The sequence below is a fragment of the Tachyglossus aculeatus genome, chromosome X4 (genome assembly GCF_015852505.1).
Source record: "Tachyglossus aculeatus isolate mTacAcu1 chromosome X4, mTacAcu1.pri, whole genome shotgun sequence".
Lineage (NCBI taxonomy): Eukaryota > Metazoa > Chordata > Mammalia > Monotremata > Tachyglossidae > Tachyglossus > Tachyglossus aculeatus.
In genome coordinates, this window is record NC_052098.1 from 24998661 (window position 1) to 25025772 (window position 27112).

Here is a 27112-nt window from a genome sequence, read left to right on the forward strand (position 1 = left end):
TGGGGTTTTAATTAAAATTGGTGGAGATATGTTAGTAAAGGACTAGCTACAGTCTAGTAGGACTAGATTGTAAGCTTGATATGGGCAGGGAGCATGTCTATCAAATCTGTTACATTGCAGTCTCCCAAGCACTTAGTACAGTGCTCTGCACACAGCAAACACTCAATAAATACCACTGATTGATTGACAGGGCACCAAGAGAGGTTTTGGAGTCACTATCCTTGGACATCTTTAAAAAAAGATAAACATACATATGAAGCTGAGAATAAAAGCATGTAAGAAGTGCCATATTAAGCTACGTTAAAGGGGCATCCAGTAATAACAATAATAATCATTCTGGCATTTGTTAAGCACTTCCTATGTTCCAGGCACTGCACTAAGCACTGGGGTGGATACAAGGAAATAGGGTTGGGCACATTCCCTGTCCCACGTGGGGCTCACAGTCTCAGTTCCCACTTTACAGGTGAGGTAACTGAGGCCCAGAGAAGTGAAGTGCCATGCCCGAGGTCACACAGCAGACTAGTTCTACAGTTGTACCAAATGGCAACTGGAGGTACAGTGCTCCCTTTTACATCTGTCTTCATGTGAGAAATACACCTTCTAACACCGTTTCCCTCTCAATTCCTCATGGACCTCTCATCCATGAATAACCTACTGATACATTCTGCCCTTGGAAGTTCCTGTGGTAGTGAATTCCCTCTACTGTGAAAAGACCTGTTTCTTTTGTTTGTCTTGAGTCTGCCACCTTCAAGCATAATGGATGTCCTCTGGTGGTCTTGCTAGTAAATTTGGTGTTCAAGAATTCCCCATGTCAACTAAATACTGGGCTTTTAAAGTAAGAGCTATTTTCAGTGCTGGATGATCCAGTCACTCATCTGCTTGGAAGCAGGGGTCTGGACCAGATGATTTCTCTTGGTCCCATCCAGTTTTGGGGTCCATGATTCTAGAGAAAAATGGATGGAATAGATAAAAATGCTTTCCTTCCTCTAGAGCTCCTGAAACACTGCATTACTGTACTCTAAGGAGCTCTCCTGAATAGAGATCATGTTTAAGGTTTCTCACATGGCATTTTTAATGAAGGACAAGCACTTGGATTTAAAAGCATGAGCTGCTGATTTGTATAAGTTCTAATTAGGATCAACTTTAATTTGACAAACCATGACATTCCTTGACGACTGTGCCTGTGATTCCCATTAACATTATAGGGACTGAGGACAATTGAACATCATAAAATTCACACAAATTGGATTTTTAAAAATTTCTTTCTCCTTTAACATAGAAACGATCTATTCTTTATTTCCTGTTTAACTTTGGAAATTTGTCGTAGGTGTAACCTCAAAAGAATTCCTGCTTAGAAGGCATTTTTAGCATAAAAACGTGTGGAAGAAACTATACTTTCTTGTGGTTTTTGATGGGATGTTTTACACGATAAATACTACCACATAATCTATCAACTCTTTTTCCATGTCATTCCCAAATAGGGAAGCAGCATGGCCTACTGGAAAGAGTACAAGCGTAGAAATCGGAGGACCTGGGTTCTAACCCCAGCTCTGCCGACTGCTTGCTGTGTGACCTTGGGCATTACTTAACTTCTCTGTGCCTCAGTTTCCTCAACTGTAAAATGGGGGTTAAATACCTGTTTAAATACCCTCCTACTTAGATTGTGAGCCCCATGCAGGACTGTATCTGACCTAATTGTCTTGTACCTACCCCAGCACTTTGAAGAGTGTTTGACACATAGTAAGCACTTAACCAATACCAAAAAAAATCTTGGTTCAAGCAGAGCAAATGTTCCCCATATAATATAGCTTGTGTGTTTTAAGGCCTCTGAAAATATTCCACACCTAGAAACACAATTGATGACTCTTTTTCCAAGAGTAAAATACATGGAATTAGGACCCATTAGTGGGAATATAATAATTACAATTTAAGATTCATCAATATGGATATGGGCCAAAATCCAGCTAAACACTTTAGAAGCTTTTATCCTTCTCTATATATGCCCTCACCACTATGTGCAACTCCTGGGATTCCGGGATGGTGATGCTGGGGAAAAGTGCTCAGTCTTGGTGAAGAATCTTGTGGCGACGTAGGACTAAACAATGGCTTTTCAGGCTTCTTCATTGTAGGAGAAGACATATCTGCAAAATAAACGGAACATGAAAGCATTGTTGAGTACAGTCATTATGACAGGTTCTGGCTTTTTAAAATACTCTATTATTTTCAGACCCGTTCTTTCACAACAGGCATATACTTGTATTCAGTTATCCAACTGTTATCTTATTACTGACATAAAAAATAATGGGTCATCTATGTGGAAATTAACAACTTGGCAATCATTTGGCTTGATAATTTAAATTTACGTTATTTCGGACGAGAGAGTGAAGAAGTTCAAGACTTCTTTAGGGTCCCCAGACTCTTTTAGTTCTATGAACACTACTGAACATTGAACCCCTATTTTGTTCAGAGCACTGTACTAGGCACTTATGAAATATACAGAAATATATGACACAGTACCTGCCACTGAGGAGTTTATAAACTATCAGGGTAAACAGGTACAGAGAAATTAATATATAATAGTTTAAAATTAGGAGAATAGATGAAAATCAACATATGAGGGTGAATAAATACATGCTCAATATACAAAATAAAAAGTACAAAAGGATGGTACACGACTGCTGAAATGGCTGAAGGACTAGCATGACTGGATGATGGGAGGATTTATCAGGGAGTGCTTCATTAACAAGGTTGCATAATAGAAAGGCTCTGAAAGAGCAAAAGGAATAATTTGAGGAAGCTGAGATAAGGCGACCTTAAGGGTAGAGGAAATAAATAATAAAGAGCAATCAGCTGCAGATGGGAGAATCAAAAGGGACAGGAAGAGATTTGCTTGATAGTTGCAGAGAGCATGACCTAGACCATAGGAGCAGAGGGCAGCAAAGTATGAGAGAGCTGGTTAGCCCAGCGAGTAACGATCCCAAGCAGTTTGTTTAATGGCTAGAGGGAATTGGGAGCAAGTGGAATTTTTTGAAGAGAGTGATGCATGTAAGATACATAGTTGTATGTAGTGTCTATTGAAGAGGCAAGAGGCTGGAAGTAGGAAGATGAGGAAGGTGGACAATAATCCAGTTGAGAGGAGTTGAGTACTAGGGTCACTAATGGTGGTTGTTAGTGTCGAGATGAAAGGGCAGAGCTACAAAATATTATTTAAGTAAAGACAGCAGGACCTAAAGACAGACCAATGAGGGAGGAAAATAAATAGAGGAATAAGATAAGGCACCAAAGTTACAAATTTGTGAGATTCGGAGGATGGTGTGCTGTCGACAGTGATGGGAATGTTGGACAGAGCTTAAGAGGAAATATGAAGAGCTCAGTTTGGGACATATTACATGTAAAGTCCTAAAGTAATCTGGAAATACAATATTGTAGATCAGGTCAGGTATGAAGATGTAGGCAATCATCTGCAAAGGGATGGAAATTTAAATCATGTAAATTAACCAGTTCTCCAAGAGAGAGTAGACTGGATCTCAGAACTGAGCCCTGAGAGATAGCTATAAGTTAAAGAGTGAGGAAAGGAAGAGGAAGAAAAGAAGTGGTTGGAGATACAGGATAGCCACCTGCCTCCCTCCTCCTGCTACAAACACCACAGTCCAAACCCAGTCTCCCACAGGAAGAGAAATACATGCTAAATTCCAAGGAAAGGGGGCCAATCACTCATGAATTGGTTGTGTCAACTGAAATGGATTTGTGGCCAATACTCTCTGTTCCTAAACAAGTTGTGGAATAAATTACAGAGTCCAATTGTAAATCATTTTGCGGTATTTTCCATCTAGACTGAAATTATCTAGCTGTATTATCTGAGGAAATGGTGAAACCTCCAGATTAGATAAAGGCCACTAGTGGTCATTACTTCAAGATTTGTATTTCTATCAGCTAAACCTTTCCTAGCCAGTTTTTGGCACTATAAATTGGGGCAGCTAATAAACATGTTCATGTTGCACAGACTGCATAGGTGATTGTGGAATAAGTGTCCCATAATACCAAAACTAAATTATATGTGGCTTTTCTTGCTCTATACTTAAGTTTATGGGTCAATTGAGTTAGCGTAATGCACTTCCTGTTCTCTTGTCTCCTTGGCATGCACTGAAATCAAACTTTGTTCTTTTTCCAAATACTGGGGAAACATATATGCCCACAGAGGGGGCAGAAAAAGATGTTTATCTGATAGAAAAATTGTGGAAGGATGTAGAGGTATATATTAACCAGGAAACTCAACTCAACAGGCCACACACATTATCCAAAGTCTTTAAGACAGTCAACCAGGAACTGATAATTTCGGAAGACTGTGCTTCTGAGGCTCATGTACAAAAAGACATTCAAAAACTAGACACCATATTAAAGGCTAAGAATATGACTTAGGAAAACCAAACCTAAACCTGAGAAATCTTACGAAGATTTCCATCGGTAACCCCAAAATGAATGCTGTCAGAGAATTTTGCTACCTAGGCAAGAGACAATATCCAAAAACGCTTGGATAAACAAGGAAGTAGAAAACATAATAGAAAAGGTCAACATGACCTTTGGGGGACTGATAGGTAGAGTTTGAAGACAGACATGAATATGATTATGAAACATTTCACAGTTGACATAGTGCTGCTGTCTGATAAGCCTGAAGAAAATACACATAACCAAAGATTTACATCAGCAACATAAATGTTAATGCAGTTTCAGAATTTTTCTACTTAAGCAGTACACATTACTGAACACTGCAGGAACAGGCAAAGAAGGAGAGAACAATGTACAAGATCAGCATAGCTCTAGGAGACTGCCAGAGTACAGAGACAAAGGAGCGTCAAACCTCATTCCAAAATCGTGGTCTTTAAGTCTATAGTAGGGCCTAATAAGAAAACATCCTATTAAGCAATTTCACCAGCATCACCAAAGACATCAACTCCATATGGGGTTAAACGGGAATGTCACCCTGGCAGGACTTGCAACCCCACAGGATGAAACCATTACTTTCACTCCATCAGCTTTTTGAGGCAGGCTGGACAGCCTTAGTTACCCCGAAGGTGGTCACAAGATGTCGGCTCAGTTTTATGTCCTTTGCCAGCAGATCGTAGACTCCCACCAAGTCTTAACACTAGCAAAATTCCTCTCAGCTTCACTGGGCTCTGGGGCCGGGCCAAAAGCTCCAATTGCTTCTGGGACCCTGTGAGAATGAACCATCCATCTGCCTATCCCCTGGTCTGTCCATTGAGCAAGGGGGTTTCTCTGGGGACGAAATGTGGATTAAAGTTTTAGTTTGGCTGCAGAGCTGATAAAGCCCAGTGGGCCATAATAGCAGCATGATGTAGTGGTGCCAGGCTGGGAAGCGGTGCAGTGCTATATGGCCCCACTGAGTTTCAATAGCCATCACAGAGGCTCCAGACCCTCAAACTCCTCAAATTCTCCAAGATGTCTGGGCAGACAGGGGGAGAGACTGGAGGACAATTCATCCTCCCAGAGCTTCAGGGATGGGGAGGTCATGGAGATGCTGCCCTGGCCCCAGAGCCCAGTTAAAGGGAAAGAAATGCCAGCAGCAGCAGTGGAAACATTGTGGCAGGGAGGGTACATTCATTCAATCAATGGTATTCATTGAGGGCCTACTGTGTGCAGCTCACTGTACTAGGCACTTGGGAGAGTACAGCAAAAGTAAAAGACTGCTCTCAAGTGTCAAGTGTTCAAGTGATGGCAAGCCTGAGTATGACCTATGAACCTTATTCAACATCAAATGGAAGGACAAGAACACCACCCATGAGGTCCTGGAATGCCATCAGCACAGCAGCAACGGGATAATGCTCACAGCAAAACAACTTCGCTGGGCAGAACACTTGAGGAGAAAAATGAGATCAGGAAACCCTAGAAGCTGCTGTATGGTGGAAAAAAGGGTGTACAATCAAGCAACGAGGACAGAAAAGATGTTGTAAAAGTGTAGTGAAGCACAGTCTCAACATGGTATATCAGTGGATTATTGGTAGACAACCACAGACCAGTCAAGTGGGAAGCAGTAAGGAGAGGGTTGTGCTCCTTGAACAGAGGTTTCATGAAGATCAGACTACTGACTACTGAAAGCAATGACAGAGACCCTGTATGGGGTAATTGCATCAGCACCAAAAAGGAACAATCTTTATATCCCTATATTTCTAAGCTACAGCTGGTCTTGCCACAGTGGCAGATTCTGATGCCAAAGTACTTTTTGTTTTGGTCTGTGTCAACTAACCAGAAAATCTCTGTTTTTATTGTAGATAAGACTGTAAACTTCTTGAGGTCAGGGACTCTGTCTTTTGCTTTAATTATACACTGCAAAGCTTAGTATGGTACCCTGCACACAGTAAGTGCGCAATGGATACTACCAAATGAACTGTCTGTATGTCCTGAAACAAGTTGGACCAGTTAGGATACCTTTTTTTGCAGATACAGGTCAAGTATGGATGAATACTCCATGGGCGCAGGTCAGGTACACGTGCAAATTCCAGGACCTGTGCGGTTTTTAAGCAGAAAGTCTCATGTATGCCTTGCAACCTCCATCCTGCCACTCCCCCTGAAGAGTGGTTAAAGGACTTAGGAGAGAGCTGGCTCAGGAGAGGTTCAGAGAACGTGATGAGGAAAGGGGAGACATCCAGCCATAGAAAAGAAGGGGAATCCCAGTGAAGAGGGAGTCGGGGAGAGATTTGTGCGGGGGACCAGCAGAGCTGGGATTCCCATGGCCAGGTCTTTATTAAGTTCTCTGTGGTCTCCTTTGACAGCAGGGGTTTCTTCTCCCTCAATTCCCTTCTCCTCCACTCTCCTGCCTATCCACTGTCTCTGATCACCTGAAACAGGTTTTTGACTAACACACGCTGATTTGGGCATGACATGGATGAGGAAAGGCTGGCAAGCTTTGTTTTAAAAGAAAAGCCCAAAAGTACTGAAGAAGGAGATGATGAGAGAAGGAATGAGAATAGTTCAGAGTTACAAAGGAATGGTTTCAAAAGAGTACATGGAGAGGTTGGGGTTAGGGTGTAGAATGGAGAATTCAACTGAGAGAGAAAGAGATAATGGAGAAAGAGAGGGATGGCTAAAGAAGAAAGCTGACACCTGATTCTGTTGTTCTTCTGTGCCTGTACCTTTATATAAAACTTTAAACACTCTTATAATGGAACAATTCAGAAAAAGGCAAGAGAACCATCAAAGAAAGTTTATATACATTATATTTAAAGCTAGAATTATGAAGAACTACAGATTTGGTGCCAATCAATTTAGTGCCAATCACACATGAGTAAAGCAAACATTCAAAAGGGGAGGCATTTTATCACTGTCCCTTTTTTGCTATTTTATTAAAATATTGAATGAAATCGTAAACATCAGTAAATTCTTGTCACTTTATACGGCTATTATTTTCATGATATTGCAACGTATCATGGTGGGTCATGCTGTTTTATAAAGTTTAAAGTCCTGCATCAAAGAGATAAAAAGCTTAAGCTAATAGTTAGATCAACTCATTTCCTAACAAGGTAATTTCATCTACAAAGGGAGGCAGAAGAGAGTTGCCATGAAGCACAGCGTATGTAGCCTGCTCACCGGCAGCTTGCACAAATGGCGCTCCAGATGTATATCTGTTCAAGGCAGCCCAAGGCAACAATTTTGATCATTTCTAATGTGATAAAATGCTGCAGGGAAAGTGTGCAGAAACGTGTTTACGTCAGCCCTTAATTAAACTGTTGTTCACTTCCAAAGAACCTTAGGAAACACTAATGAGACACGAGTTTTGGCAATTTTCTCATCAAAGCGAAGACCCTCTTCCTCAGCTTGTCAACCAAGTAGCTCCCTTGATAAATGTCACATGGTACTCCAATCAGCTTGCCACCTGTTAGTAGAACTTCACTGGAGTCAACTAGCAATCTAGGGCAAGTTCAAACATCCACCTTAACACCTGCCTATCTTGGACACCTGCTCAATTTTCACATATAGTACAGCAATATGTTAGGTTTTTTTTTTTTTCAATAAGCTGGTAGAGTTTTAGTTAGGAGCCTTCCTTATTAAAAAAAAATCCCAAATCATATATACTGAATCCCACTTTTGCAATAGCTCTTCTGGTTTACAATTTTTACAGACATAAGAGTTCTTGAATTTCCAGTAACATTTTCAAAATACCAATACATTAAATATGTTACGGCATTTCTGTATGGATAACACAATATACCTATTGTTTGTTCCAAAAAAGCTATTTCTTCACGTGATCTTTCATTCAGTTCAATTTCTCATGATTTTTTCTAAAGTATAATTTCTTTTCATATTAAACCTCTTAACATTTCTTATACATTACCATGACTAGTTTCATTAGGCAATTACAAGTTTCTCAATAAATTCAGATAAGAATACAGAGTTATTGATGTCCACAGCCAAGGCATTATTCTACTTTAATCAAGTGCTTTGAATTTTCATTGATACATTTCAATCATTATTAAAACATTCTGCCTTTTTTTCTTATATGGAAGATACTGAGTATTTTTTGCTAACTTCTCCTCATAATATGCAGAACACAAAGCGTAAGAACCTCCGTTCCGAAACAACCGTAAAGAAACTCTTGTTAAATATTGCACTTACAGTCAAGAATGGAAAAGTATATAGGTAGTATTGAAAAGACGGTAAATATTCAGTATAGGGACAAAGGCTGAACAGATTGGTTTAGGATTTTATGACTGTTATTACTACTACATACATATCAGTTTTGTTTCTTTAGCTTAGGTTTTCCTCCTTTCCTTCCGAGTGTCATAAACAATTTTTTTTTCTCATGTCAATCTTCCAACACTGCATATGTTTTGGCTAATTAGTATAGTGTACATACCTAAGTGGCTTCTATCAGCAGTTTAGAACTCTAAAATAAACACTAATAACACCTGAAGAAGCAGCGTGACCAAGTGGAGAGAGCACAGGCCTGTTAGTCAGAAGGGCCTGGGTTCTATAATTATGGTATTTGTTAAGCGCTTACTATGTGCCAAACACGGCTCTGTCACTTGTCTGCTCTGTGACCTTGGGCAAGTCACTTAATTTCTCTGTTACCTCAACTGTGAAATAAGGATTAAGGCTGTGGACATGGACTGTGTCCAACCTGATTAGCTTGTATCCACCCCAGCGCTTAGTACACATAGTAAGTGCTTAACAAATACCTATAAAGAAACACCGTCGAATGAAATCATGTGGATACCGGATCCAGGAAATCTCAGCTAAGGTCCAATACACTGATAGTTACCCAGAGAGGCCACAAAATACATAAACTAGACTTGTGACGCTGCCTGATCGATTTAGCTAGCGCAGAAATGGCATTATACTTATCTTTTTAGATTCGTTCTACACCTTGGAAAGTTCTATTTCAACCAATTTTCCATGAGCAGAGTGTGAATGGTTTTTGTGGAAGAGGAATGTTATCTGCAAAGGATATGAGAAGCTCTGCAGTTTGACAGGTGGGGCACTGACGTGGAAATCGGAAACGTTATACTTCCAAGATGGACTCTTCCACAGGCAATGCATGCTCATCAACCTATCTGTGGCGCAGTTTCCTTAATTAAGGAAACAACCTCTTCTTCAGGTTGAAAGTGGGCAACAAGTATTTTTGAAGTGTAAACTTTGAGCCCAGAAGTAACTAATGCTAACCTTCTTACTGTACCTCGATCTCATCTATCTCACTACCGACCCCTTGTCCATGTTCTCCGTCTAGCCTAGAACGTCCTCCCCTTCCTCAAATCCGACAGACAATTACTCTCCTCACCTTAAAATCCTAATTGAAGGTACATCTCCTCCCAGAGGCCTTCCCTAAGGCCCTCTTTGCTCTTCTCCCACTTCCTTCTGCGTTGCCCTGACTTGCTCCCTTTATTCATTCATTCACTTGCATTTATTGAGCACTTACTGTGTGCAGAGCACTGTACTAAGCACTTGGAAAGTACAATTCGGTAACAAATAGAGACAGTCCCTAACCAACAACGGGCTCACAGTCTAGATGGGGGAGACAGACAGCAAAACAAAACAAGTGGACAGGCATCGACAGCCACGCTGCTCTTTCTGGGGGACTACGGTGTGACCGTGCGGGTAGACAGACTCCCCGCCCTTCCCTTTAATTCATTCCCCCCTCCTAGCCCAACATCTCTTATGTACATATCTGTAATTCATTCATTCATATTGGGGTCTGTCTTCTCCTCTAGATTGTGAGGTCACTGTGGGTAAGGAATGTGTCTGTTCATTTTTATACTGTACTCTCCCAAGTGCTTAATACAGTGCTCTGAACACATAAGTCTTCTAGACTGTGAGCCCACTATCACTTCTGGAGCCCACTGTTGGGTAGGGACTGTCTCTGTATGTTGCCAACTTGTACTTCCCAAGCGCTTAGTACAGTGTTCTGCACACAATAAGCGCTCAATAAATACAATTGATTGATTTATTGACTGATAAGTGCTAAATAAATATGACTGAATGAATGACTCAAGGTGGTAACCAGGACCCTTTGACTAAAGAAAGAAGAGGTGACAAGGAGAAAGGAGAACAGAATGGGGAAAATTGAAGGAACAAAGGGAAAGGTACAACTGGATGACAACAACAGCCTTGTAAGAAAAAGTGTGTGATTGGTCACATACCGCTGAGGGCAAGGCCAACTTAAGCAGTTTGGAGCACAGATTCGGGGATTCTGAGAAGGTAGCCGGCATATGTTCTTTTTCTCTATACTAGAAGCTCCTTGTGACTCCCAACTCTGTTATACTGTACTCTCCCAAGTGGCTTAAGAAAGTGCTCTGCAAACTGTAAGCACTCGGTAAATACAAGTGATTGACTGGGAATCACAGTGGCTTTAGAGAACTCAATCAGTTCTCTCCCATTTACTTATCCAATCCCTTTTACCCTTTCTCCCCAGCTCATCTCCTAGAAGTGAAGCAGCGTGGCTCAGTGGAAAGAGCACGGGCTTTGGAGTCAGAGGTCATGGGTTCAAATCTCAGCTCCACCGATTGTCAGCTGTGTGACTTTGGGCAAATCACTTAACTTCTCTGGGCCTCGGTTACCTCATCTGTAAAATGGGGATTAGGCCTGTGAGCCTCCCGTGGGACAACCTGATCACTCTGTAACCTCCCCAGCACTTAGAACAGTGCTTTGCACATAGTAAGTGCTTAATAAATGCCATTATTATTATTATTATTATTGTTTTGCTCAGGCTAGCCTGCTCATTGTGCCTCAATCTCATCTCTCATGCTTGCTGAGAGCTTTCTCCATCTTCAGAGCCCTATTGGGAGCACATTTCCTCCAGGAGGACTTCCCTAAATAATTTCTAATCTCCCTTCTTATATTCCCCAACTGGCACTTCAGCTTTTCTGTGCCACCTAAACTCTTAGGTTACCATAACCCCTGTAGCACTTACATTTCTTATATAATCTACTCCTCCTCCTGTCCTTAATTCATTTGTATAATAATAATAATAATGACATTTATTAAGTGCTTCCTATGAGCAAAGCACTGTTCTAAGCGCTGGGGAGGTTACAAGGTGATCAGGTTGTCCCATGGGGGTGCTCAGAGTCTTCATCCCCATTGTACAGATGAGGTAACTGAGGCCCAGAGAAGTCAAGTGACTTGCCCAAAGTCATACAGCTGACAAGTGGCGGAGCCGGGATTTGAACCCATGACCGCCGACTCCAAAGCCCAGGCTCTTTTCCTCTGAGACACGCTGCTCCCCATCTTGACTGCAACCTCCTTGAGGGCAGAGATTGTGTATTCTATTGCACTCTCTCAAGAGCTTAGTACAGTGCTCTGCCATACAGTTGATACATGCAATTGAGTGATTTATGTGTTAGTAAGTCACCCAGGGAGTCTGGTTAGCAGGTACACGTATAGTTGCTAACAGCACACCTGGAGAAGAGAGCAATACAATCAAGAAAAAGATGATTAGAAGGAAGTGAGGAAGGAGAAGGGAAAGAGAAAGTAAGAGGAAGAACAGGAGCACTGAAAGTCCAAACTAGACCTCTCAGGAATGGCATGTGTGAATTAGTATAAAGTCATTCACCTCCTCAACTTGCTGACCATTCACAGGTGTGAAGCTTGGGTAAGGGGGTGGGGAGGATGACCCTCCTAAGCACTACTTGAGAGCAGCTGCTTACAACCTTGGGAGTTGAAGCAATTAACCAGTCAATATTTAGTATTATGTGCAGAGCAATGTACTATCACGTCTAGGTGCCAAGCATCTGCTGCAGGCCGGGTAAAACCTGCTTTGGAGACTAATAGGGAGTTTGATTGGACTGTAGCAGGAGCATACTAGGCTTCTGACGAAACTACAAGCTTATCATCATCAATCGTATTTATTGAGCGCTTACTGTGTGCAGAGCACTGTACTAAGCGCTTGGGAAGTACAAGTTGGCAACGTATAGTGTCTTCCATCTTGGTTCCGACACTGTAAGCAGTTACATCTGCTCCTCCTCCCCTCCCCATCGCCCCTACTCCCTCCCTCGGCTCTACCCCCCTCCCCACCCCACAGCACTCATGTATATATGCACATATTTATTATTCTATTTATTTTATTAATGATGTATATATATCTATAATTCTATTTATTTATTTTGAGGCTATTGATACCTGTCTACTTGTTTTGTTTTGTTGTCTGTCTTCCTCCTTCTAGACTGTGAGCCCATTGTTGGGTAGGAATTGTCTTTATCTGTTGCCTAATTATACTTTCCAAGTGCTTAGTACAGTCCTCTGCACACAGTAAGCGCTCAATAAATACGATCGAATGAAAGAATGAATCAGCATCAATTATGGGCCAAACTAAACACTGAATGGGAAGATTTGATCTCAAATGAAGTCCCTGAAATACGTTATTCTCCTAGCATTGTACCTAGGGTCACCCCTACAGAATTTCCCTGGGTGGGACATGTCAGGAAACTCAAATAACCGCTGTATGGTACTCTGGAAAGAAGTAAAAGAAACATGGGGGACAGAGAAGATAAGGACGCAGTAAAGTGAAGTCTTTCACAACATGCCATTAATGCTGAAAACTGGGAGACAGGAAGCAGAGTGCACTGCACTACAAACAACAGATGAGTGGTTATTTTTAAGCGGAAGAAGACTGTGAGTCAAAGAGGTAAAAACAAAAAACAGCACCAGGCCCTGAAAAAACACAATAGCACAACAAAAGACAATCTTGGTTGGTGCACAGTGTAGTGTTAAATTTGAGTCCTTCATTGGACTTCACACACACACACAAAATCCAACCATAGTGTGTATGTCCTGGAATGAACATAACAATGACAGAATCTTCAGGGAGCACAAAGAATTTAAATGACTTTCCCAAGATCACACAACAAGCAATTAGCCGAGCTGAGATTAGAACCAAGGTCCTCTGACACCCAGACTCATGTTCTTTCCACTAGGCCAGGCTAATTCTTATTTTCAATATTACTACAAGCCATATTTAGGAGGACCACAACAACCTCTTTGATCTTTGACATTTTCAGCAGTGGACGATAGAAAATGACCGGAGTTTTGGTGGCCAATAATTCAAAACATCATTGCTTTCTGATCTATCCATACTGGTCTTGCTAAACACTGTGAATTCACAAAAATATCCAGTGAGAACCCTAACAGGGAGCCTTAACAAGGAGAACTAACAGAACAAATTTATTGACTGCAGGAGTTGCTCTACGTATCCAATTAATCAGCCTTTTCTAAACAAGGGATATACGTTGAAGTAGATTAATTAGGTAATCTGACCTAATTCTAGTAATCTTACCTAGACAAGTAGTGTCTTTAACTAGACTACTATCTTGGACTACGAAAGACAGTTGAGAAGCAGTATGGCTTGGGATCCAGTGCTTAGAACAGTGCTTTGCACATAGTAAGCGCTTAATAAATACCATCATTATTATTATCATCATTACAGAGCACGGGCTTGGTAGTCAGAAGGAAATGGGTTCTAATTCCTGCTCTGCCACTTGTCTGCGATGTGACCTTGGGCAAGTCCCTCTTTGCCCGTAGGCAGTATTACATATGTAGGCTTAGTGGAAAGAGCGCGGGCTTGGGAGCCAGAGATTGTGGGTTCTGATCGAGGCTTCACCACCTGTCTGCTGTGTGACCTGGGGCAAGTCACTTGGCTTCTCTGTGCCTTGGTTGTCTCAGCTGTCAAAAGGGGATTAGGACTGTGAGCCCCACGTGGGACAACCTGATCACCTCGTATCTCCCCCAGTGCTTAGAACAGTCTTTTAGACTGTGAGCCCGCTGTTGGGTAGGGACTGTCTCTATATGTTGCCAACTTGTACTTCCCAAGCGCTTAGTACAGTGCTCTGCACACAGTAAGCGCTCAATAAATACGACTGATGATGATGATGATGCTTGGTACATAGTGAGCGCTTAGGCCTTCCCATACTGAGCCCCCTCCTTCCTCTCCCCCTCTCCCCCCCGCCCTACCTCCTTCCCCTCCCCACAGCACATCTATATATGTTTGTACAGATTTATTACTCTATTTATTTTACTTGTACATACTTACTATTCTATTTATTTTACCTGTACATATTTACTATTCTATTTATTTTATTTTGTTAATTTTGTTGTTTTGTTGTCTATCTCCCCCTTCGAGACTGTGAACCCGCTATTGGGTAGGGACCGTCCCTCCATGTTACCAACTTGTACTTCCCAAGCGCTTAGTACAGGGCTCTGCACACAGTAAGTGCTCAATAAATGGGGTTCTTTGGGGCATATAACAAGATCTATGCTTTTAGGAAGGTTTTTTTGGAGCTTCTGATAACTTCTGTTTTTACCACTATTGGTCACATATACAGGAATGGCCCGAGTGTATTTGCATGCATCGAAGAAGTGGAGTGAAAAGGGCAAAATAGTCAGAAAAAATATGAGAAACAGATATTTAGGATTTGTTTGTTCAGGCTGTCATTACTGGGAGAAATGTATATTGTTGTGGTGGGGCAAGAGAAGTAGCGTGCTCAGTGGAAAGAGCCCGGGCTTTGGAGTCAGAGGTCATGGGTTTGAATCCCTGCTCCCCCACATGTCTACTGTGTGACCTTGGGCAAGTCCCTTAACTTCTCAGATCCTCAGTTACCTCATCTGTAAAATGGGGATGAAGACTGTGAGCCCCACGTGGGACAAACTGATCACCTTGTATCCCCCCCAGCGCTTAGAACAGTGCTTTGCACATAGTAAGTGCTTAACAAACACCATTATTATTATTATTATTAATAAATATGACTGAATGAATGAATGTGCCTCAGCTATCTCGACGTAGGACAGGAACTGTGTCCAACCTGATTAGTTTGTATCTACCCCAGTGCTTAGAACAGGGCTTGATACATAGTAAGCACTTAACAAATACCATTATTATGATTAGTTAAAAGCCCAAGAGCAAGGTAAAGCAATTAAGCCCCAGGAAAGGGAAACATGCAGTTAGATGGAGAGAAATGAAGCCATAAGTCCCAAACTTCAGTGGTGTTACCAGTGCCATCTCCCACTGAGGACACTCTTCCAACGAAGAGGTCCCAGCAGGGCAGGCTGAAAGTGGGACTGGTGGCAGCTGGAAATTTACTCTTTAGGTACTTCACTGCACACCATCAAAGGTGAATAGAGACTCGCCCTGAGCAGGAATGCTGCGCTTAGTGCAGGGAAAGATAGTTGTTTTTTAAAAATAAATCCTCTGCATATGGATTCCCCTTTTAGGCATTTTATCTAGCCCCTTTTTCCTGCCTGCAAGAGTGGGAGAATAGGACTCATCCTTATTATCAATCGCTGGCACATCAGAGTAAGAAATGAGCCTATCAATTTGAGTTCAAATCAAATCCCCATGGGCAGTTCCAACATTTTCTTTTCTTAAATGCAAGTACTGTAATTACTTGAAATCAGATTGGCTTAAGACAAAATGTAATTTCTCCCTAGACAATCTCTTTTTCTTGATTCTTTAAAAAAAGTGTGTAAACTCTTGCAAACAAAGCAATTTACCATACTCCAAGTTCACCAAAAAAAACCCCTACAAACTATGGCAAAAGTATGGATGTAATTCTATAACAGCAGTCAGCTGATGATATCATCTGAGCATAAAATAATAATAATAATGATAATGTCATTTATTAAGCGCTTACTATGTGCAAAGCACTGTTCTAAGCACTGGGGAGGTTACAAGGTGATCAGGTTGTCCCACGGGGGGCTCACAGTCTTAATCTCCATTTTACAGATGAGGTAACTGAGGCACAGAGAAGTTAAGTGACTTGCCCAAAGTCACGCAGCTGACAAGTGGTGGAGTCGGGATTTGAACCCCTGACCTCTGAGCTCTTGCCACTGAGCCATGCTGCTTCTCTAAATAAGTAGTCACCATGATTTCTTTTATTTTAATCTACACTAAAATGATTTGAACATAGGGCAAATGAATCTCAAATCTTGAAATCAGTTTTTATATAACAAACATTGTAATATTTCCATCAGAAGAGTGTCAGAAGGACCTGGGTTCTAATCCTGATCAGCCACTTGTCTGCTGTGTGACCTTGGGCAAGTCACTTAACCTCTTTGTGCCTCAGTAACCTCATCTGTAAATGTGGGACTAAGACTGTGAACCCCGTATGGGGCTGATTGACTTGTCTACCCCAGTACTTAGTACAGTGCCTGGAACATAATAAGCATTTCACAAATACCACTTAAAAAAAAAGAGTGAAAATTTCTATTTTGAGCACTAGATCTATGCTGGGATTTTACAATGTAGATCTCCTCTTTAGAACTTTGCAGTATTCTGTTCTTCAATAACCCAAGCCATTCTCAAAATAATAGTATAAATACTGTACAGTAAACCCGCAAAAAAATCATCTTGTGCAGCTACCCTCAAACACTCTAACACGTTGGTACAGGTCTTCATCCAAAACACACCTCAAAATGAAAAACTGTCTAGGCTCCACATTCACCTGAAAGAAAGTAAAAGCTCAAACTCCTGTGAAGCTCACGATGGCACCCTACTGAGACATGGCCATCTCTTAAATAGTGAAGAACATCATTTAGAGAATCAATATTTGATACACGAATGCTGCTTTCAAAAAACAACTTCAAAATGCCTTTTTCCATTTCAAGATTGAGAGATTTCAACAGCTACAGAATGAGTTGAAGATTAATAGGAAACCAAATTTTTAAATTACCAAAAATTGTGCAAGTTAGGGTGTAATCGAGTCTTAAATGGTTAAAATATTAAGATTCTAATGCCTCAAGGGGAAAAGCTCTTGGCCCAGGAAACATATTCGTGCTAAGAATCCAAAAGATTTAGACTATAAAACAAAATCAATATGGTAACCTTAACTGTAAAAGTCAGAAAAATACTGGAAGGGTTCTAATTTAACAAGATTACAGATGAGTTCTGAGAGGAGATCATTTGGGGGAAAGCCATACATTTAGAATTATTTATGCTATGAGACATCTCCAGGTTTCTATTGTTACTAATGCTATTATTATCCATGCTGCTAGTGGGTAGGGGAGATTTAGCTCATATGCTACTTTAGTGGATTTACAGGAAAGTCTGAGCAATGATCTGGAACTTTTATCAAATAAAATCATTATTCTGAGGTTAAAAAAGTGTTGGGAACAATTACGATTTGATGTGGTTAGTGAAATAGAGGAAAAAAAAGAAAATGTTAATGTTATCAGTTCAGTTTCTCAATGTAAATATCATTATATTTTAAAATATGCATTTTCTTTTAAACAATAAAATTGGTCAAGAATAGGTATGAATTATTAGGTTTAGCTGAACCTAACTCTATATTTATCTTCCCACATATGTAAATTAAAAAAAGAATACTGTTAAAGAAATAAATATTCCAATCAATAGTTGTGTTAATCATGCAAAACTGACCAGCAACAAAACCTCTATTTTGTAATGGGCCAATTACATTCAAGAGATTGTCACAGAATAATTGTCTCATATTGCTATATCTCTCATCTTTTATGGAAAATAAATGTTGCAGTCAGACTAAGTCATTTATTTTCCAAATAGCAGACACTGATCCCATGACACGGTTCTGTTACAATAACTCAATTTCTACCAATCATTTGTTACGGCAGAAAAGTACAGGACCCGGCTTGAATTTGTTAGACATTCACATTCTTCAGGTACGAGACCACATGCTTCCCAGCACATAAGGAGTTCTGTGATCTGGAATTACTCAAATGGGATTCTTTTAAATGCAAATGCATTTTAAAAAAATGTTGAACAGAAGTATCACTTGCAATTATAGAAAATTCAAAGCCAGTATGATTTAGTTAGCTTTATTTTTCACTTTTCATAGTCTATGAGTAATTTTTAAAAAATCTTGAGGCTCAAGCATTTGGTATCTTCTAATGCTTTTTATCTACACCAGCATTTTCACTACTGTCAATTAGCATATATTGGGCAAAGCCTTAGAAATAGCTACAGATTAGAATGAATTTGCTCTGAACCAAATGAAATATCCCTATGATCATATTATGGGGACCTTCAGTATTAATAAAAGCTCTGAAAGGCTGCCATCAGGAAGCAAGACACAATATCTACTAATCCTGAACTGCTGCATACTGCCTTTTTCTTATGTCATGCATCTAGAATGTTGATCATGTATGACCTACTATATAATCAGGTAGTTTTTTGTACCTTTCAGGAATTGATAGGCTCATCTGTTGATATGAAGGCAAGTTTAGCTTCATACCAAGAACCTCAGAATGCTCAGCCATTTTTGGTTCGGTCACTTTTTTTAATGGCATTTGGTAAGCACTTATTATGTGTCCAACACTGTTCTAAGCACAGATTTTTCAATCTATTCTCCATCAGGCCAGCAACCAGAATGTATATCAATCAATCAATCAATCGTATTTATTGAGCGCTTACTGTGTGCAGAGCACTGTACTAAGCGCTTGGTAAGTACAAGTTGGCAACATATAGAGACAGTCCCTACCCAACAGTGGGCTCACAGTCTAAAAGGGGGAGACAGAGAACAAAACCAAAAATACTAACAAAATAAAATAAATAGAATAGATATGGACAAGTAAAATAAATAAATAGAGTAATAGATATGTACAAACATATATACATATATACAGGTGCTGTGGGGAAGGGAAGGAGGTAAGATGGGGGGATGGAGAGGGGGACGAGGGGGAGAGGAAGGAAGGGGCTCAGCCTGGGAAGGCCTCCTGGAGGAGGTGAGTTCTCAGTAGGGCCTTGAAGGGAGGAAGAGAGCTAGCTTGGCAGATGGGCAGAGGGAGGGCATTCCAGGCCCGGGGGATGACGTGGGCCGGGGGTCGTATATATATGTATACGTATATATACATATACATATATATATATATGTATATACACACACACACACACATATATAAAATAAATTGTATATATATATATAATTCTTTAAAACTGCTACAATTTCAAGCTTCCTATCTACTCTATTCTTGATGTACCATGACTCAAATTCAATCATTCAGAACAATATGAATAGACTTTTTTCGTTAGAATACATCAATCAATTGTATTTATTAAGCGCTTACTGTGTGCAGAGCACTGTACTAAGAGCTTGGGAAGTACAAGTTGGCAACATATAGAGACGTTCCCTCCCCAACAGTGGGCTCACAGTCTAGAAATGTCTGTATTCAGCATATTTGAACTGCTATAATACTAATTTTGATCAGAAAATGTGATGGATCAAAACTAATGTTCAGTAAACATGAGAGATGGCATAACGCAGTCTGGTTCTGAAGTTGGATGTTTCTGACAAAATCTTTTCCTGTGTGAATAGGTGCACCTGAACACAATATTGCATGAGCAGCAATCCTTTCCTTGCTGCATACATGAATAGAGTAGTAGTAACAGTCGTTGTAGTAATAGCAGTAGCAATGGCATATATTAAGCATATGTAAAGCACACAGGAGAAAAAAATACATATTAATTGATTTAGATATGGTTCCTGGCCCACAGAGGGGCTCACAGTCTAAAGTAGGCATGGCAGACACACTGGGTGAGGTAATAGGATAAATTCAACAACAAAAACATCTGCCAGAAAAACAGCAGTACATTACTGCTGAGAAAGAATAGTCTTCCTGATTCAGGAAGGGCCATCCCTAGTCCCAACATTCTTAAAATTAGGAAGGTAATCTCTGTCTGCCCTTCGCTCCAATGAGGACAAAACTTCTCCCTGGCAATGGCAGCCAGAGAAGGATAGGACCAGAGGTGGACTGGCTTTTGTATCACATTAAGCTTTGGCTGCCACCTTAGTTTAAAAAAAAGCATAATTTTCACACATCAAATCACTGCACTGCTTGCTGGGGGAGGAGCATTTCTGAATCCCCACCATTAAAAAAGGAATCTCTCCATACTGCATCCTGCTAATGACTTCTGCTATTGTGTGTTCAGATAGTTTGTGGGGGTGCAAATGGCAGTTGCACAACTATGTATGGTACTTTGTACTATTATGATTAAAATATTTTATTTTTTTCTTTCCTGAACAATTGTCACCCTGTCTCCCCCTCTAGACTGTAAGATCGTTATGGGCAGGGAATGTGTCTGCTAATTCTGGTGTACTGCACTCTCCCAAGCGCTTAGAACAATGCTCTGCACAGAGTAAGCGCTCAATAAATACGACTGACTGATTGACCCAAAATTTGCTGCTCTAGGACAAGGCCTCTAGGGCCTATTAGGAAATTGGATAAGACCAAATCTAGCCCATAGTTTCCTGCAGGTCCAAGACCATATGGGCCCAGACAGGGACAGTACAAAGCAAATGCAGCCAGGCTTAGGCCTGGCAGGTTCAGATAGCCCTTGCAAGCCTCCTTTTTCTGGGGCTATTCATACACACAGCATTGTTCCAAGTGGAGATCAGGAGACCACTGAGACAACCTAACATGCATGAAAACACAGAGCACATGTTTAATACTGCACATGAGTGAGACCTAGGGCCACATTAGCCCTGCTTGGGGTCTTCTATAAAATAATAATAATAATAATAATAATAATAATAATAATGATAGCATTTATTAAGCACTTACTATGTGCAAAGCACTGTTCTAAGCGCTGGGGAGGTTACAAGGTGATCAGGTTGTCCCACGGGGGGCTCACAGTCTTAATCCCCATTTTACAGATGAGGGAACTGAGGCCCAGAGAAGTTAAGTGACTTGCCCAAAGTCACACAGCTGACAATTCCTTCCTCTCCCCCTCTCCATCCCCCCCATCTTACCTCCTTCCCTTCCCCACAGCACCTGTATTTATGTATATATGTTTGTACATATTTATTACTCTATTTTTTTATTTTACTTGTACATATCTTTTCTATTTATTTTATTTTGTTAGTATGTTTGGTTTTGTTCTCTGTCTCCCCCTTTTAGACTGTGAGCCCACTGTTGGGAAGGGACTGTCTCTATATGTTGCCAATTTGTACTTTCCAAGTGCTTAGTACAGTGCTCTGCACATAGTAAGCACTCAATATATACGATTGATGATGATGATGAATTGGTGGAGCCGGCATTTGAACCCAGGACCTCTGACTCCAAAGCCCGTGCTCTTTCCGCTGAGCCACGCTGCTTCTCAATTTTTAATCTGGAGGTGTAGATGAGACTTAGATTGCTGCTCAGGCAATCATCCATACAGAGCCCGGAACTGAGGCACACCAGGTTGAGTAGGCTACAAAACTGCAGTCTGTTCAGCAAGGGCTCGAGGTTAAAGGATATCTTTGCTTTAAAGTGGTCAGCTCGTTTCTTATTATGTCACTTCAGTTGTGCTTTCCACCACTGTTGTTCCCTTAAATTCCACAACTGGGTAACACAGCTAAGAGTTTGGTAAGGTAGCTTAAAATTGGGCTTCAGTGACTCCTTACTGCCTTCTTTTTACCTGCTTGCTTAGCTATCCTAATTCAATGCATCATTTAACACCTGCCTAAGAGTCTTGAAGTTACAAGCTCTCTGTTGCATAGTGGTGTGCTAGTACAGTATCCACCATTTCAACGCTAGTGACCTGGCATTATTCTAGGAACTTGCCGTTAATGATTCTGTCTTGGTGACACCATGTTTAATGTGTACAGGTGATTCTATATGATCCTTTGGGGGCTCCCGAGGTAGAGATGTTGCCCAACAGTAAGAAAAGTTGGATATTAGCAGTTATCCCATTGATATGATGGCTTTACTTATTTCAATTTTCTACTTCTCTATCACTACACCATTTAACAGTGCACTGCTCAGTTAGCAGGATTCAGTGACAGTTCTTTATTACCAGTAAAAAATACCAGTCTCATGACCGACTTAAAACAGGCATAAGAACGAGTGGCACCTGCAAATAAGGATGATTCTTCTATGTCTCTAACAATTTGAAAGCAGTATCTATGAAAGTTTAAATATCATCATCAGTGGCAATTATGGAGCACCTACTGAATGCAAAGAACTGTACTCAGTTCTTGAAAGAGTACAACAGAAGCAGGATGTCCCAGCAATCTCATTTAATAGGAAGAAATCCAATTGGACTGCTAAAAATTTCCACCGAAGATCAAGTTTGCCTCTCACTGAGACTATGAAGCATTTAAACAAAACTGTATTTTTTTTCTCCTGTAAGCAAGATCGATATCCTTTCTTACAATTAACCCTTTGACTTGGGAAACTAAAAGGACTGTTTCAGTGTCTCCCGGGGAAAAGCAGAGTCATTAAAATAGAGTCAAGAGGAAAGACAAATTGGGGAGGGTCACAGGTTGGGTCCTTTCCTTAGAATAGCCCGTACTCGTATACCAACGTCCACCATTCTCACTGGACATGGGGACTAGTGGATTTACTGCTCTCATTAAAGTCTCATCGGATGAGCAGAACTGATGAAAAGTTTCCAATAAAGGCTAGGAAAACCAGAAAATCAGAGACATAGAACAGGAGTTACTATGGAAAAGCCTTAGTTCAGGCAATAGAATACAAACATTAGGGATGACTAGTATGTGAGGGATATTATTCTATTCCTCATTTCTTAAGGGGCCCAGTCCCCTGCTGAAGGACAGGGATATTTGAGGGTGAAGAAGCAAAGAAGAAAATGAAGATCTATTTAAATTTATGTCACCTTTATCAAAATGAAATTTCGGTGAGCAACGCCTGGGTACTGTAATACAGTAATGACAATTATGGTATTTTTAAGCACTTACTTTATGCCAGGCACTGTTCTAAGCCCTGGGATAGTTAAAAGATAATCGGGGTGGACACAGTCCCTGTCCCACGTGGGGCTCACAAGTCTCCATCCCCATTTTACAGATGAGGTAACTGAGGCCCAGAGAAGTGAAGTGACTTGCCCAGCAGACAAGTGGAAGAGCCAGGATTAGAGCCCATGACCGTCCGACTCTCAGGCCTGGGCTCTATCCACTAGGCCACATTGCTTCTATCCTATTTAATATCATGTTTAATTTTAAAACATACATCCATAAAATGGTGTTAATACAATATTTAGAGTTCTACCCAAGTGAAGTTTTCATTCTCAAGATATTGCAGTTTATTGGGTCAGATTTCAAAAAAAAACCAAGTAGGCATGGTCAGTGTACTGAATGTTCTCTAATTTAACCGAATAAGACAGCCCCTTCCCACACTGCATGATTCAACTGGGCTATTATTTTACAGAAACCAAGGTCTTCAATCTTACAAGCGCTCTTTTATGTACCTGTGTATTTCCCTCACATTGTATAAATGGCTAGAATCAAGGATTACTTACCGTAACCTGAGTTCTCCGAAGGAGGGTAGAAACGCCAGATGATGACTTTGGTAGCTGCTCCCGGATACCCCTGGACTGGTCCTTGTAAAGCTTGAGGGGCTGCCTCCCTGGATAGCAGGCAGCCTGACCAGAAAGAGGTCAGGCTCCGCCCCTCCCATGTTCCTATGGAGGCGGGCCCCTTTTCCCTCCAGTTTCCCGACAGAGCCGGAGCCCTGCCGAAGAGAGCACAAAGAGTAAAAGGCACCGCCCTCGAAAGAGGGGAAGAGGGCGGGTGTGATCATCTGGCATGTCTACACACCTTCGGAGAACTCGGGTTACGGGATGTAACCATTGCTTCTGCAAAGGTGGGTAACAGACAAGCCAGGTGATTACTCCAGTTGGGGGTGCCAAATTTTCAGTTTGGGCTTGGGGGCAGAGCTTTGAGGGGGTAGGGAAAAGAAGGAGAGGAGGGGGAAAAGGTCGTGGGGGGAGAGGAGAGGAAAAAAAAAGGGAGGAAGATGGAGAGAGAAGAGGAAGGGGGAAAGGGAATAAAAGGAAGAGAGGAAGAAGAGGAGGAGGCGGAGGAGTGGGGAAGGGAGAGGAAGGGAAGAGGGTACTTACCCTCCGCTGTCGCGCCGTCCTCCTCCTCCTCCTCCTCCTCCTCCGCCGTCTCCTCCTCCTCTTCCTAATTCTCCTTCTCCTTTTCCCATTCCTCCTCCTCCTCATTCTCCTTTTCCTCCTCCTCCTCCTCCTTTTCATTTCCCTCCTCTACATCCTTTACCTTCTCCTTCTCCTCCTCCTGTTTCTCTTCCTCCTCCACAGTTGCTGATGCCAGCCAAGAGGCAGTGGCCTTGGCATTGGCACTCGATGGGCCAGCTGAGCCAGAGCCACCCATACTGGGGTGGCCACAACTGGCAGCTTCAGACTGGGAAGCTCTGTGGCAGCTGTGCAGTCTCACTGGGTGAATGCTATTGCAGTGCCTCTGGACCGCTGACACTCACCTCACGCCTGGAACTGTCTGTGAGGTGGATGTATGAACTGTTCTCACTGGGTTCTGGAACTGGGGGTTTAGGGTGCCTCTACCCTGGCCATGGAATCCGGCGGGGGACCGCAAAATCCCGCAAGCTCTAAGGCTGGGCCAGGGGTAGCGGTCTTCCAGTAGGGGGAAAAAAAATGGAACCAAGATGTTGGCTTCATCATTGGCCCCTTTCCCACTCCAAGAGGTATGGCGGGTCTTCTAGGGCTGCTCACCCTGCCCAAGAAACTAAGAGAGTGGAAGCAATGGTCTCTCCCCTTCACAGACAATTTTATTTATGTGATGGGCCCTCCCTGGGCCAAAGGAGTTGGCACCCCTGGCTCTAGGATTTTCTGGAGTGGCATTGAGTCTCTTGAAACAGTTGCTGCAAAGTAGAGCTACCCAAACAAGGGTCTCTACTGCAGTCAATTAAGGCTGATAAAAATAATGGACCTTCCATGGAGACATGGCTCAAGGCCACTCTCCGGTGGCTGTCCTACCCATGATGAAGTGAGGGGAATCTAGCCCTGGCAGGTGAATCCCACTCTTTCAATACAGAAATGAATGCAGTCGATTAGCTATTTTGTCAGCATTCTCTCTGAAATAGACTGCCTCATGATCAGAGTCCCAAATACAGAAATGCTTATTATGAACCCTGCATGTTTTGGAGAAATAGCTGCCTGCCATCCAGGGTGTAATGGGCAGCTTCTCAAAGGGGGCTTTTAATTTGGTAAGAATGGAGGCAAAATGATCACCTAGCTCATGTAAAGGCTCTACAAACCACCTTGAGAAGTACAACCAGGTGGTTAAACATCCTGGTAAGGTAGGGATCAGTCACTAACATCTGTAATTCACCAGCTTACCGGGGGAGGTGGGCAATCAGAACCAAAACCTTCTGGTGAGGGATTTGAGGCCACAGCTACATAGGGGTTCGTAAAAAATGTTGGCTATCCTCGGTGAGAAAAGGTTGGGGGGGGGGGGGAGGGACGTGTGTGTGTGTGTGTGTGTGTGTGTGTGTGTGTGTGACGTATGGGGGGGGTGATTCTGAATGACAGGATGCTTGAATAGGCCCTTGATGAACCAGGTCTCTGGGAAGGCAGAGAGGCAGGGAAGGGAAAACACCTCACCAACCTACAGCTTAAAGGAACACGAAAGGCAGAGATACCCAGCAAGGGCAGCCTGTTTCAGGAGAGACAAGTATCCAGATGGACAAGATGCTCAAACAAGACAATGCTTCAGCATTGGGCACAAAGAGAGAATAGCATCCAGTTTCATGGCTAGATAAACCTAGTAAGCCAGTGAGATTCTGGACACATGGTTTGGCACTTCCAATACGTTCCTCTCTACCCACTCAGGAGCCAAGCTGTTAGCAACCACATCTATGGTCTTGGATGTTAAATCTGATCTGAGTCAGGGAGACCACAGGCTAGTTGCAACACAGTTGGGCCATTCACACCAGGTTTAGAGATCTTGCCTGGCTGAAATTGGGGTGGGGGTGTCCACCTAGATTATCCTTGCACTTTGGGCCCTCAGTTTTGCTGTCATCCTGAACCCTGGGTGGAAAGTATACCAGACCTGACACTTCTAAACCAGAATCAGAGACAACACTTGTTACTGCTGTCATTTGTCATTGTGTTTAATACTCTGGAGCAGATTATAGCTACTTTGCAGTTCTCTTCTATGGTATGAAGGTGAACTTCAGGCCTTTCCCAGTGATCAAATGGCTTTCATGCAACTTGAGTACCTGGGGACCATTTGTGGAGATCCAGGACTTCTCCAATCAGTTGGTCCAGCAAATTGCCAGGATTGGTAGTTGAGCCCTTGTATGCTGCTTTTGTCAGCACTGATCCTGGTTATGATGACAATCCTTTTCAGAGCCATGGCACCCAACAGAAAACTTCCTTCATGATCTGTTTGAAGGAGGGACAATGGAAGAGGGGCCAAGAGAACCACATCTGCTTTGCTGATTCTGCTTCTCCTGGGAGGAAGGGCCTGATTATACTCTCCCCAAAATTGTCTTGCCCGTCGAAAAACATTCCATCCTGCTTTGTGGGGTAGTTAACTTCAAATAGGCAAATGTCAAGAGCTAGCCATGGTAACCATGGCCCTAGAAGTGGCAATAACGACATCCTTGCCTGCCCTAAACTGGGGCTTGCACGCACTGGGAGAAATGTTAATGGTATCACACACAGCTTAAGTGGCCTTCTCCAGTTGGCATCCAGGATTTTCTGCTGGGATTTTACTAAACCAGCCAAATAGCGGGCCTATCAGAGCACCTAATACCATAAGTAGCAAGACGATTGTTTTTACCCAGGATGGAAATAAACCCCTTGACTGCGGTGTTGGGGAAAATGGAAAGGTGTCAGTGTAGAGGGTCCAGTTTATTCAACTCACTGGAAAATGGGTTGCAGTGT

The 27112-nt window shown here is 42.0% G+C and overlaps 1 protein-coding gene across 7 annotated transcripts in view; it reads right to left on the reverse strand.

Annotated features, from left to right (window-relative positions):
- Positions 1–27112, reverse strand: part of NFIB (nuclear factor I B) — a 232837-nt gene that overhangs the window by 43705 nt on the left and 162020 nt on the right. For all 7 annotated transcript variants that reach the window (XM_038769970.1, XM_038769967.1, XM_038769969.1 and 4 more), the window contains exon 7: positions 2010–2141. In XM_038769970.1, the coding sequence (XP_038625898.1) occupies positions 2010–2141 (132 nt within the window). The remainder of the gene's footprint in view (positions 1–2009; positions 2142–27112) is intronic.